Source organism: Nycticebus coucang, chromosome 6 (assembly GCF_027406575.1).
Source record: "Nycticebus coucang isolate mNycCou1 chromosome 6, mNycCou1.pri, whole genome shotgun sequence".
Classification (NCBI taxonomy): domain Eukaryota; kingdom Metazoa; phylum Chordata; class Mammalia; order Primates; family Lorisidae; genus Nycticebus; species Nycticebus coucang.
The window spans coordinates 45,553,630-45,567,326 of NC_069785.1; the positions used below are offsets into that span (position 1 = coordinate 45,553,630).

Genomic DNA, 13,697 nt, shown 5'->3' on the forward strand with positions numbered 1-13,697 from the left:
TTTTTCCTAAGGAAGACACACAAATGGTCAACAGGTATATGAAAAATGTTTAACATCACTATTAGAGAAATGCAAATCAAAACTACAATGAGGGCAGTGCCTATGGCTCAGTGAGTAGGGCCTGGCCCCATATACTGAGGGTGGTGGGTTCAAACCCGGCCTTGGCCAAACTACAGCAAAAAATAGCCAGGCGTTGTGGCGGGTGCCTGTAGCCGCAGCTACTCAGAAGACTGAGGCAAGAGAATTGCCTAAGCCCAAGAGTTTGAGGTTACCGTGAGCTGTAATGCCATGGCAATCTACCGAAGGTGACAAAGTTGAGACTCTGTCTCAAAAAAAAACAAAACTACAATGAGATATCATCTCACTCCAGTTGAAATGGTGTCTCTCAAAAAGACAGGCAATCTGTGGTGGGTCCCTATAGTCCCAGCTACTCAGGAGACTGAGGCAAGAGAATTGGCTAAGCCCAAGAGCTGGAGGTTCCTGTGAGCTGTGACGCCATGGCACTGTACCAAGGGTGACAAAGTGAGACTCTGTCCTTAAAAAAAAAAAAAAAAAAGACAGGCAATAACAGATTCTGGTGAGAATATGGAGAAAAGGGAACCCTCTTATACTGTTGGTAGGAATGTAAATTAGTATTAGTATAGTCATTATGGAGAATAGTAGGGAGGTTCCTGAAAAAACCAAAAATAGAACTACCATATGATTCAGAAATCCAAAAAAATCAGTATGTTGAAAAGAGATCTGCATTCCCATGTTTACTGCAGCACTATTCACAATACCCAAATACAGAATCAACCTAAGTGTTCATCAACAGAATGGAGGCCAGGAGCAGTGGCTCACACCTATAATCCTAGCACTCTGAGAAGCCAAAGCGGGTGGACTGCTTGAGCTCAGGATTTAAAGACCAGCCTGAGCAAGAGTAAGACCCCTGTCTCTACTAAAAATAGAAAAATTAGGCTCAGCACCTGTAGCTCAGCGGCTAGGGTACCAGCCACATACACCAGAGCTGGCGGGTTCAAACTCAGCCCGGGCCTGCCAAACAACAATGACAACTGCAACCAAAAAATAGCCAGGTGTTGTGGTGGGTGCCTATAGTCCCAGCTACCTGGGAGGCTGAGACAAGAGAATCACCTAAGCCCAAGAGTTTGAGGTTGCTGTGAGCTGTGGCACTACAGCACTCTATAGAGGGCAACATAGTGAAACTCTGTCTCGAAAAAAACTAGCTGGGATTTGTGGTGGGTGCTTGTAGGGCCAGCTACTTGGGAGGCTAAGACAAGAGGACTGCTTGAGCCTAGGAGTTTGAGGTTGCTGTGAGCTATGATGCAACAGCATCTACATAGGGCAAAAGAGTAAGATTCTGTCTCAAAACAAAAACAGATGAATGGATAAAGAAAACTATGATATATATATAAAATGGAATATTATCCATCAAAAAAACAATGAAATCTGTCATTTGCACCAACATGGATATAACTGGAGGTCATTATATTAAGTGAAATAAGACAAGTACAGAAAAACAAGAAAGACAGGAGAAGGAAATGAAGAGAAATTGATGAATGGGCACAATATGTTTTGACAGAAGAAATAAGACCCAGTATTAAACAGATCAGTAGGATGACTATAATTTACAATAATCTATTATATATTTCAAAATAGCTACAGGAGAAGAATTGAAAGAATTCTTGGGTGGATATCCCAAGTACAACAATTTGATCTTACAAATGATACTAATGTATTAAATTACCTCACATATTACTATTATACATCAATTAAAAATTGTCAAAAAGTTTTGTTTTGTTGTTTTTTTTTTGAGACAGAGTCTCACTGTGTCACCCTTGGTAGAGTGCTGTGGCATCACAGCTGACAGCAACTTCAAACTTTTGGGCTTAAGTGATTCTTTTGCCTTAACCTCCCAAGTAGTTGGGACTACAGGCACCCCCCACAATACCTGGCTGGGTTTTTTTTGTTGCAGTTGTCATTGTTATTTTAGCAGGCCCAGGTCAGGTTCGAACACGCCGGCCCCAGTAAATGTGGCCAGCGCTCTAACCACTGAACATGGGCACTAAGCCTGTCAAAAAGTTTCCTTAAATACAAATCCCCAGATTCCATCTCCAGAAATTCTAATTCTGGATCATAGGTGAGGGGAAGGGAAAAGGATCAGGGCAATATCATTTTGTTGAAACACTCCCAATTGAGTATGATGTATACCTTTTGTTAAGAATCATTATTTAAAGTAATCAATGTATTTTGGGGGTAGAGGTAATCATTATTAATAGCCCAAGAGATAAGTAAGCAGAATATAGAAAAATCTCATAAATAAGAAGAATGGGAAAGAAAAAGATTTACCCAAAGATAGAAGACTGCCACAGAATCTCTACATGGCAGAAGTTCTTAACCTTTCTGACTCCCTTGAGGCACTATTGAAAATCATAGATTATCTTCCAGGAAAATATGTATGTACAAATATTCACACTAATCTTTATATATGATTCTTGAGGCTTAAAGACTCTACCCTGAAACCTATCCATGGATTCAAAGTTAAGACCCTGTAAATCTTGGGACCCTTTAAATTACAGGCTTGTGCAGATTATATACACAGAAAACAAAGTGAATTTCCCATATCCTGAGAATAGCATAAGAAAGTCCTTAGAATCTTTAATCATGGGCGGCGCCTGTGGCTCAGTGAGTAGGGCGCTGGCCCCATATGCCGAGGGTGGAGGGTTCAAACCCAGCCCCGGCCAAACTGCAACCAAAAAATAGCTGGGCGTTGTGGCAGGCGCCTGTAGTTCCAGCTGCTCGGGAGGCTGAGGCAAGAGAATTGCGTAAGCCCAAGAGTTAGAGGTTGCTGTGAGCCGTGTGACGCCACAGCACTCTACCCAAGGGTGGTACAGTGAGACTCTGTCTCTACAAAAAAAAAAAAAAAGAATCTTTAATCATACTGTGGGACGATTCCTACCACAACCTCTACTTCTGCATTGACCTCTAGTAAGAGAGTAACCTACTTTTCCCTTTGTAAACATCATAACTATTAGAAACAGAAGATACCCAAATAGATTATCATCAAAGAAAACCTAGAAAAGCTCACACCTGGCAAATCTGAGCCTGCAAAAGCTCAGTCATTGAGTTTATAAGGTATGCTAGTTGTCTCTCTTCTATCTTTTATAAAGGATCAGAGGAGGTATGCTTCAAACAGAAAGGAGAGGAAAATGGTTTGTGTTACGGTAAGAGCCATGGGGCCTATGTCTGGTGCAGACAGACCCTAAAGAAGATGTTTATTGGCTGAGCATGGTGGCTCACACCTGCAATCCTAGCACTTTGGGAGGCCGAGGCAGGAGAATCTCCTAAGCTCAGGAATTTAAGACCAGCCTGAGCAAGAATGAAACCTTGGCCCTACTGAAAATAGAAGAAAAACCAAATTAGCGTTATGATAGGCACCTATAGTCCTAGCTACTAAGGAGGCTGAGGCAGGTTCATTGAAACCTAGGAGTTTGAGGTTGGTATGAGCTAGGCTGATACCATGGCACTCTAGCCTTGGGCAATATAGTCAGACTTGTCTCAAAAAGAAAAAAAACAAAAATGATAGGCTCAGTGCCTGTAGCTCAGTGGCTAGGGCACTGGCCACATACACTGGGGCTGGTGGGTTCGAACCCAGCTCAAGCCTGCTAAAAACAACAATGACAACTAGAACAACAACAAAAAAACAGCCAGGCATTGTGGCAGGCACTTGTAGTCCTAGCTACTTGGGAGGCTGAGGCAAGAGAATTACCAAAGCCTAAGAGTTTGAGGTTGCTGTGAGCTGTGACACAATGAGACTCTGTCTCAAAAAACAAACAAACAAAAAAGATGTTTACCAATGAGGATACACCCCTAATACCCAAACAAAGGTATAGATGGGAAAAAGAAAAAGAAAAGATGCGAGTTAAGCTTTACGCAAATATAAAAGTAATCTTAATATCCAGCTTGTGGTTTAATTCAGGCAAATCAAAGAGGTCAGACAGAAATAGAAGAGGGATAAGAATAAGATTTCAGAAGAAGCCTGAGGAAGAGGGTGGCGGTGGTTGTGGTAAGTGAGTGGATCCCGGTGACAGGATGTTGGTGTTGGTATTAGGAGATCTGCACATCCCACACCGGTGCAACAGTTTGCCAGCTAAATTCAAAAAACTTCTGGTGCCAGGAAAGATTCAGCACATTCTCTGTACAGGAAACCTTTGCACCAAAGAGAGTTATGACTACCTTAAGACTCTGGCTGCTGATGTCCATATTGTGAGAGGAGACTTTGATGAGAATCTGAATTATCCAGAACAGAAAGTTGTGACTGTTGGACAGTTCAAAATTGGTTTGATCCATGGACATCAAGTTATTCCATGGGGAGACATGGCCGGCTTAGCCCTGTTGCAGAGGCAGTTTGATGTGGACATTCTTATCTTGGGACACACACACAAATTTGAAGCATTTGAGCATGAAAATAAATTCTACATTAACCCAGGTTCTGCCACTGGAGCACATAATGCCTTGGAAACAAACATTATCCCATCATTTGTGTTGATGGATATCCAAGCTTCCACAGTGGTCACTTATGTATATCAGCTCATTGGATATGACGTGAAAGTAGAACGAATTGAATATAAAAAGTCTTAAAGCCAGGCCTGTCTTGATGACTTTTCTGGTTTTGTTGTTGTTGTTCATTCCTCTTCAGATCAAGTAATTAAACATTTAACAGTCACAAGATTGTATCACTTTTATAATATTTTGCAGTAAAATATATCATCTTTGTTAATATTAATACATAATTGCTCTAAGCTTCTTGTCAACTATGAGAATATATTTAGTTTACAGTTTATGGCTTGTATGAAAAAATGTCCACCACACCGTAAATGGTCATGTGCTGAGAAAAATTTATCCCTGTAAATACCTTCAAAGTTAATTATTTGGAACTTTATCCTAAAAGTAGTGCATGAAAAGAAAGAATCTAAACTTTCTTGTATGCATTTTTCTCTTCCCCCGTAATAAACATTTACCTTTCATTTATAAAAAAAAAAAAGAATAAGATTTCAGGGGAGCAGAACCCATAAACATTCCAGGAGAGAGGTAAAAAGGGCAATATCAAGATGAGCATAGGATAATATGAAATTCAGGAGGAGAGGGCGGCGCCTGTGGCTCAGTGAGTAGGGCGCGGGCCACATATGCCGAGGGTGGCGGGTTCAAACCCAGCCCCGGTCAAACTGCAACAAAAAAAAAATAGCCGGGCGTTGTGGCGGGCGCCTGTAGTCCCAGCTGCTCGGGAGGCTGAGGCAGGAGAATCGTGTTAGCCCAAGAGTTAGAGGTTGCTGTGAGCCGTGTGACGCCACGGCACTCTACCCAAGGGCAGTATAGTGAGACTCTGTCTCTACAAAAAAAAAAAAAAAGAAAAGAAATTCAGGAGAAGAATTCTTGGTGTCAGGGAGGAAATTTTCTTCCTCATGCAGAGTGCCATGAGAAGGGCAAAATTCTACAACTGTTAACCCCAAAGCTGAAATATAAATCTTTGCTTCCATCCTATCCATGTAAAATAATGAAAGGCATCTTCGATTTCAGGAGGCAAGATGATAAGGGAAGGATGTTTCTCTCAATGGTGCCTCTGGTCCATATATAGCCCCACCTCTGATTACTCCTAGTATCTTTCCCTCCTTATAGTCACCTTAAGAACTTCTTGTGGCTCCTCTGTTCACACAGTTACCAAAAATAACTAGTGATAGGCTAGAAATAATAAAAAAAAGAGAGAGGGAAAAACCAGCCCGAGAGAAGGGATGTGTAGAAATAAGTAGCAGATTCTAGTTTCCTGTCCCAGCTTTTCTAGATGTCTAGGTTACCTATTAGGCATCTTTACTGGAGAAAACTGTAGAGATCAAATGGGAATTGGAGGAGAATGAAGTCTCTATCTTTTTCTCACCTTTCGGAGAGAGCCACTCTCACAGTTTAAGATAATTTCCTAAAATCAGAGAAGAGTCTCACTCAAATGAGTTAGAGGGAACATGGAGGACAGATTTGCAGGGAAAGAATAAGCAGGCTCTCCACTCATCTTAGAAGTGGCAGGTGAGACTGCCTCCCGAGCGGATATTTCTGGTCTTCCAACCCTCCTCTTTTTTCCCCTTATGCAACAGGTCTCTCATTCACCACTCCCTCCATTCTGCTTGGCTTTTAACTAGGCAATTCCAAAGGGTTACTTACACCAAGGAGGCTTCTCAGAGCGCTGCCGTAGTTGCAGGGGAGGTAAGTGAAGAGTACGGGGTGGGGAGAACGTGCTATCTGAAGCTTGGTTGCTGTGCAGAGAGTCAAAGAGGGCTAGATAGGTAGTGGGGAGAGGGAAGAAAAAAAGGCATATGAGGAAAAATTCAAGAGCCATACGTTCTTAATATAAGTCAAAGCCAACTTACCCTTCCTTGGGCTAGGAATTAGCATTTCCTAGGGACTGTTCCTCCAAACCATTTTCAATTTTTTAAATTCCATAATATGAACATTTCCAAACATTTTTAAAAAGTAGTTGAGACCAAGCATGGTGGCTCATGCCTGTAATCCTAGCACTCTGGGTGGCAAAGGTGGGAGGATCACTTGAGCTCAGGAGTTGGAGACTAGTCTGAGCAAGAGCAAGACCCTGTCTCTATTAAAAAAATAGAGAATTAACTGGGCATTATGGCAGGTGCCAGTAGTACCAGCTACTCGGGAGGCTGAGGCAGGAGATTGCTAGAGCCCAAGAGTTTGAGGTTGCTGATGCCATGACATTCTAGCCTGGGGCAACAGAGTAAGACTCTGTCTCAGAAAAAAAGAAAAAGAAAAAAAAGTGCAATCAATACCTATATACTCATCTCCTACATTTAATTTTGTCATCTATTTCTTCATGCTAAAGTTCTCTAAAATAAATGATAGATATCATAGAACATTTCACCTTTAAATACTTCAATATGCACTTCTAAACATAAGGAATTCTTCCTTTCTAGCCACACACCAAGCTGAACAAAATTTAAAATAATTCCCTATTATCATCCAATACCAGGTCCATATTCGAATTTCCCCAAATACTTTCCAAATGTTTCTCTATCTCTCTCTTTTTTTCCTAGAGACAGGGTCTTGCACTCTCAACCAGGCTGGAGTGCAGTGGCCTGATCATAGCTCACAACAACCTCAAACTTCTGGACTTAGGCAATCTTCCCACCTCAGCATTCTTTTTTTTTTTTTTTTTTATTGTTGGGGATTCATTGAGGGTACAATAAGCCAGGTTACACTGATTGCAATTGTTAGGTAAAGTCCCTCTTGCAATCATGTCTTGCCCCCATAAAGTGTGACACACACCAAGGCCCCATCCCCCTCCCTCCGTCCCTCTTTCTGCTTGCCCCCCCATAACCTTAATTGTCATTAATTGTCCTCATATCAAAATTGAGTACATAGGATTCATCCTTCTCCATTCTTGTGATGCTTTACTAAGAATAATGTTTTCCACTTCCATCCAGGTTAATACGAAGGATGTAAAGACTCCATTTTTTTTAATGGCTGAATAGTATTCCATGGTATACATATACCACAGCTTGTTAATCCATTCCTGGGTTGGTGGGCATTTAGGCTGTTTCCACAATTTCCAATTGTTTACAATTTCCGATTGTAAATTGAGCTGCAATAAACAGTCCCTAGTACAAGTGTCCTTACAATAAGAGGATTTTTTTCCTTCTGGGTAGATGCCCAGTAATGGGATTGCAGGATCAAATGGGAGGTCTAGCTTGAGTGCTTTGAGGTTTCTCCATACTTCCTTCCAGAAAGGTTGTACTAGTTTGCAGTCCCACCAGCAGTGAAAAGTGTTCCCTTCTCTCCGCATCCACGCCAGCATCTGCAGTTTTGAGATTTTGTGATGTTGGCCATTCTCACTGGGGTTAGATGATATCTCAGGGTTGTTTTGATTTGCATTTCTCTAATATATAGAGATGATGAGCATTTTTTCATGTGTTTGTTAGCCATTTGTCTGTCATCTTTAGAGAAAGTTCTATTCATGTCTCTTGCCCATTGATATATGGGATTGTTGGCTTTTTTCATGTGGATTAATTTGAGTTCTCTATAGATCCTAGTTATCAAGCTTTTGTCTGATTGAAAATATGCAAATATCCTTTCCCATTGGGTAGGTTGTCTCTTTGCTTTGGCTATTGTCTCCTTAGCTGTACAGAAGATTTTCAGTTTAATGAAGTCCCATTTGTTTATTTTTGTTGTTGTTGCAATTGCCATGGCAGTCTTCTTCATGAAGTCTTTCCCCAGGCCAATATCTTCCAGTGTTTTTCCTATGCTTTCTTGGAGGATTTTTATTGTTTCATGCCTTAAATTTAAGTCCTTTATCCATCTTGAATCAATTTTTGTGAGTGGGGAAAGGTGTGGGTCCAGTTTCAGTCTTTTACATGTAGACATCCAGTTCTCCCAACACCATTTATTGAATAGGGAGTCTTTCCCCCAAGGTATGTTCTTGTTTGGTTTATCGAAGATTAGGTGGTTGTAAGATGTTAGTTTCATTTCTTGGTTTTCAATTCGATTCCAAGTGTCTATGTCTCTGTTTTTTGTGCCAGTACCATGCTGTCTTGAGCACTAGTTTGTAGTACAGACTAAAATCTGGTATGCTGATGCCCCCAGCTTTATTTTTGTTACAAAGAACTGCCTTAGCTATACGGGGTTTTTTCCGGTTCCATACAAAACGCAGAATCATTTTTTCCAAATCTTGAAAGTACAATGTTGGTATTTTGATAGGAATGGCATTGAATAGGTAGATTGCTTTGGGAAGTATAGACATTTTTTTTTTTTTTTTTGTAGAGACAGAGTCTCACTTTATGGCCCTCAGTAGAGTGCCGTGGCATCACACAGCTCACAGCAACCTCCAAGTCCTGGGCTTAAGCGATTCTCCTGCCTCAGCCTCCCAAGCAGCTGGGACTACAGGCGCCTGCCACAATGCCCGGCTATTTTTTTGTTGCAGTTTGGCCGGGGCTGGGTTTGAACCCGCCACCCTCGGTATATGGGGCTGGCGCCCTGCTCACTGAGCCACAGGCGTCGCCCCGGGAAGTATAGACATTTTAACAATGTTGATTCTTCCCGTCCATGAGCATGGTATGTCTTCCATTTGTTCACATCCTCTGCTATTTCCTTTCTGAGGATTTCATAGTTTTCTTTATAGAGGTCCTTCACCTCCTTCGTTAGGTATATTCCTAGGTATTTCATTTTCTTTGAAACTATGGTGAAGGGAGTTGTGTCCTTAATTAGCTTCTCATCTTGACTGTTATTGGTGTATACAAAGGCTACTGACTTGTGGACATTGATTTTATATCCTGAAACATTACTGTATTTTTTGATGACTTCTAGGAATCTTGTGGTTGAGTCTTTGGGGTTCTCTAAGTATAAGATCATGTCGTCAGCAAAGAGGGAGAGTTTGACCTCCTCTGCTCCCATTTGGATTCCCTTTATTTCCTTGTCTTGCCTAATTGTATTGGCTAGAACTTCCAGCACTACGTTGAATAGTAAAGGTGACAGAGGACAACCTTGTCTGGTTCCAGTTCTAAGAGGAAAAGCTTTGAGTTTTACTCCATTCAGTAAAATATTGGCTGTGGGTTTGTCATAGATAGCTTCAATCAGTTTTAGAAATGTGCCACCTATGCCTATACTCTTCAGTGTTCTAATTAGAAACGGATGCTGGATTTTATCAAATGCTTTTTCTGCATCTATTGAGAGGATCATATGATCTTTATTTTTGCCTCTGTTAATATGGTGGATAACGTTTATGGACTTGCGTATGTTAAACCAGCCTTGCATCCCTGGGATGAAGCCTACTTGATCATGATGAATGACTTTTTTGATGATAAGCTGTAATCTATTGACTAGGATTTTGTTGAGAATTTTTGCATCTATATTCATGAGTGAGATTGGTCTGAAATTCTCCTTTTTGTTTGGGTCTTTTCCTGGTTTTGGTACCAGGGTGATGTTTGCTTCATAGAATGTGTTGGGGAAGATTCCTTCTTCCTCAATTTTTTGGAATAGTTTCTGCAGTACAGGAATAAGCTCTTCCTTGAAGGTTTGATAGAATTCTGGAGTGAAGCCATCTGGACCAGGGCAGTTTTTGGTTGGAAGATTTTTTATTGTTTCTTTGATCTCAGTGCTTGAAATTGGTCTGTTCAGGAGCTCTATTTCTTCCTGGCTGAGTCTAGGGAGAGGGTGTGATTCTAGGGAGAGGGTGAGTCTAGGGAGATGGTGGAAATATTGATCCATTTCCTTCACATTGTCAAATTTCTGGGCGTAGAGTTTCTGGTAGTATTCAGAGATGATCTCTTGTATCTCTGTGGGATCAGTTGTTATTTCCCCTTTATCATTTCTGATTGAGGTTACTGGAGATTTTACTTTTCTATTCCTCGTTAGTCTGGCCAATGGTTTATCTATTTTATTTATTTTTTCAAAAAACCAACTCCTTGTTTCATTAATTTTCTGAATGATTCTTTTGTTTTCAATTTCATTGATCTCTGATTTGATTTTGGATATTTCTTTTCTTCTACTGTGTTTAGGCTTAGATTGTTCTTCTTTTTCCAATTCCATAAGATCTCTTGTGAGATTGTTGATGTGCTCTCTGTTTTTCGAATGTAGGCATCTAAAGCGATGAATTTTCCTCTCAAAACTGCTTTTGCAGTATCCCACAGGTTTTGGTAGCTTGTGTCTTCATTGTTGTTATGCTCAAGGAAGTTAATGATTTCCTGTTTTATTTCTTCCTGCACCCATCTGTTATTCAACAGAAGATTGTTTAATTTCCATGCCTTTGGGTGGGGTCGAGCATTTTTGTTAGAGTTGAGTTCCACCTTTAAGGCCTTATGGTCTGAGAAGATACAAGGTAAAATTTCAATTCTTTTGATTCTGTTGATATTTGTTTTGTGTCCCAGGATATGATCAATTTTGGAGAATGTTCCATGGGGTGATGAGAAGAATGTATATTCTTTATCTTTGGGTGGAGTGTTCTATATGTGTCTATCAAGTACAGTTGTTCTAGGGTCTCATTTCCGCCTCAGCATTCTAAGTAGCTAGGACTTAGGTGTTAAGCCAATCCGCTCAGCACAAATGTCTTTTGTAGCAAGATCCAAACATGAGCTAGGCACTGCATTTTGTTCTATTTTAATTTATATAGTGCCTCCCACCCTGCTCTTCATTTTTTTGAAACAGAGTCTCACTGTGTCACCTTTGGTAGAGTGCTGTGGGGTCACAGCTCATAGCAACCTCAAACTCTTAGGCTTAAGTGATTCTCTTGCCTCAGCCTCCCCAGTAGCTGGGACCTCAAGCACCCGCCACAACACCCAGCTATTTTTTTGTTGCAATTGTCATTGTTGTTTAGCAGGCCCGGGCTGGGTTTGAACCTGCCAGCCTTGGGGTACGTGGCTGATGCCCTACTCACTGAGCTATGGGTGCCTGGCCCCACCCTGCTCTTTTTCATACTAACTTTTTTAAAAGACCAGGCCAGTTGTTCTGTAATATGTCATGTCCTACATTCTGAACTTGTCTGATTGCTTCTACATAGAATCATTTAACTTATTATCCCTTATATTTCCTATAAATTGGAAGTTAGATCTAAAAGACCTAATTAGATTATTGAGGTGAAATAATTTTGTTAAGAATACTTTAAGAGGCCGGGTGTAGTGGCTCATGCCTGTAATCCTAGCACTCTGGGAAGCCAACGTAGGTGGATTGCTTGAGCTCAGGAGTTCAAGAGCAGACTGAGACCTCCACCTCTATTAAAAACAAAAACATTAGCCTATCATCATGTTACATGCCTATAGTCCCAGCTACTCAGGAGGCTGAGGCAGGAGGATTGCTCAAGCTCAAGAGTTTGAGGTTGCTGTGAGATATGAAGCCATGGCGCTCTACTCAGGGTGGCAGAGTGAGACTCTTGTCTCAGAAAAAAAAAAAAAGAATACTTTAAGAGGTGATCCTGTATACTTTATGTTGTATCATACTGGATACATGTAATGTCTCATTGTCCCATTATAAATAAGGCTAAATTTACTAACTAGATTAAGGTGGCATCCACGACATCTCACTATTGTGAAGTTTTCTTTCTAATCATCTGATCGCGAGTGATTCTTTGAAGGATATCTAGTTCCCCATCAATGTTTCACTTAATGGTGTTAGTATCTTTAGTTTTCTTTATTAGCTGTGTCAAATGGTGATTTCCTTTTTTTTGTAGAGACAGAGTCTCACTTTATGGCCCTCGGTAGAGTGCCGTGGCCTCACATAGCTCACAGCAACCTCCAACTCCTGGGCTTAAGCAATTCTCTTGCCTCAGCCTCCCAAGTAGCTGGGACTACAGGCGCCCGCCACAACGCCTGGCTATTTTTTGGTTGCAGTTTGGCCGGGGCCAGGCTTGAACCCGTCACCCTCGGTATATGGGGCCGGCGCCCTACCAACTGAGCCACAGGCACGGCCCCAAATGGTGATTTTCTAATTCCGTCAATCCTTCTGCATTTATTACCTAACATATTTTCTGTAAAGAAGAGCTTTCCCTGTTCACCCAGGGATATTTGATTATTTTCAACTGCAGTTCTTACTGAAAGGTAGGTTAAATGTTTATTTCTCTTTAATTGCCTTTCAAAGTAAAGAGTTGATGAAAAGTATTCTCTAATAGTGGTGGACAAGTATAATTTTATTTTATTGTATTTTATTTATTTTTTTGAGACAGAGTTTCACTTTGTCATCCTTGGTAGAGAGCCGTGACATCATAGCTCATAGCAACCTCAAACTCTTGGGCTCAAGTGATTCTCTTGCCTCAGCCTCCCAAGTAGCTGGGACTAGAGGCACCTGCCTTAATACCCAGCTATTTTTAGGGATAGTGTCTGGAAGACTCTTTTAGAGACAGCTCTTGCTCAGGCTGGTCTTGAACTCGTGAGCTCAGGCAATCCATCCACCTCGGCTTCCCAGAGTGCCAGGATTACAGGTGTGAACCAGCTTGCCTGGCTAATTTTATTTTATTATCATTTTTTTGTAGGATCTATTATGGGCTTGTTGATTTTCATATATTCAGCCTACTTTGTTATATATACTTTTTTTTAAAAGACAAGGTCTTGCTTTCTTGCCCAGGTTAGAGTACAGTGACGCAATTGCAAATACCTCATTGCAACCTCAAATTCTTGAGCTGAAGCCTCCCAAGTAGCTAGAACTACAGGTGCCCTCCACAACATTGGCTAATTTTTTTTTTTTATCTTTTGTAGAGACAAGATCTCAATATATTGCCCAAGCTGCTGTCGAACTCCTGGCCTCATGCAATCCTCTCACCTTAGCCTCCCAAAGAGCTAGGATTACAGGTATGAGACACCACACCCAGCCAACATTACAGCATTTTTAAAGTTTTTTGAATTTTATACTCATATTTAATTTACCTTACTTTGAAAATCCTTGTTCCTAATAATAGGAACATAATTCCTATTCGCATTAATTTATAACACAAATACATCAAGACAGTATCAATATCACTATAGTATTAATATCATTGCTAACAATTAAACTACTAAATAAGGATTAAAATTATTTTATAATTATTTTTGTCTCATCCAAAAATTTACAGTCAGAGTGAAATATTCCAAAGTTATTTGAAAAATTATTCTACCTGTGTGGGTATGGTCTTTCTTTTTTTCTTTTTTTTTTTTTTTTGTAGAGACAGAGTTTCACTTTAT

At 40.6% G+C, this 13,697-nt stretch overlaps 2 protein-coding genes across 28 annotated transcripts in view; one reads left to right on the plus strand and one right to left on the minus strand.

The window, feature by feature from the left end:
* The window catches only part of PPIP5K1 (diphosphoinositol pentakisphosphate kinase 1), a 64,240-nt gene that overhangs the window by 2,603 nt on the left and 47,940 nt on the right, over positions 1–13,697 (minus strand). For all 27 annotated transcript variants that reach the window (XM_053595706.1, XM_053595702.1, XM_053595705.1 and 24 more), the window contains one exon: positions 6,208–6,321. In XM_053595706.1, the coding sequence (XP_053451681.1) occupies positions 6,208–6,321 (114 nt within the window). The remainder of the gene's footprint in view (positions 1–6,207; positions 6,322–13,697) is intronic.
* Positions 4,075–4,726, plus strand: LOC128588941 (vacuolar protein sorting-associated protein 29-like). The gene has a single exon (XM_053595757.1). It carries the CDS (start codon positions 4,090–4,092, stop codon positions 4,636–4,638), a length of 549 nt encoding a protein of 182 aa, XP_053451732.1. The 5' UTR covers positions 4,075–4,089; the 3' UTR covers positions 4,639–4,726.

Coding starts and splice junctions, on each gene's coding strand:
- LOC128588941 (XM_053595757.1), top strand. CDS start 4,090: ATGTTGGTGTTGGTATTAGGAGATCTGCACATCCCACACCGGTGCAAC.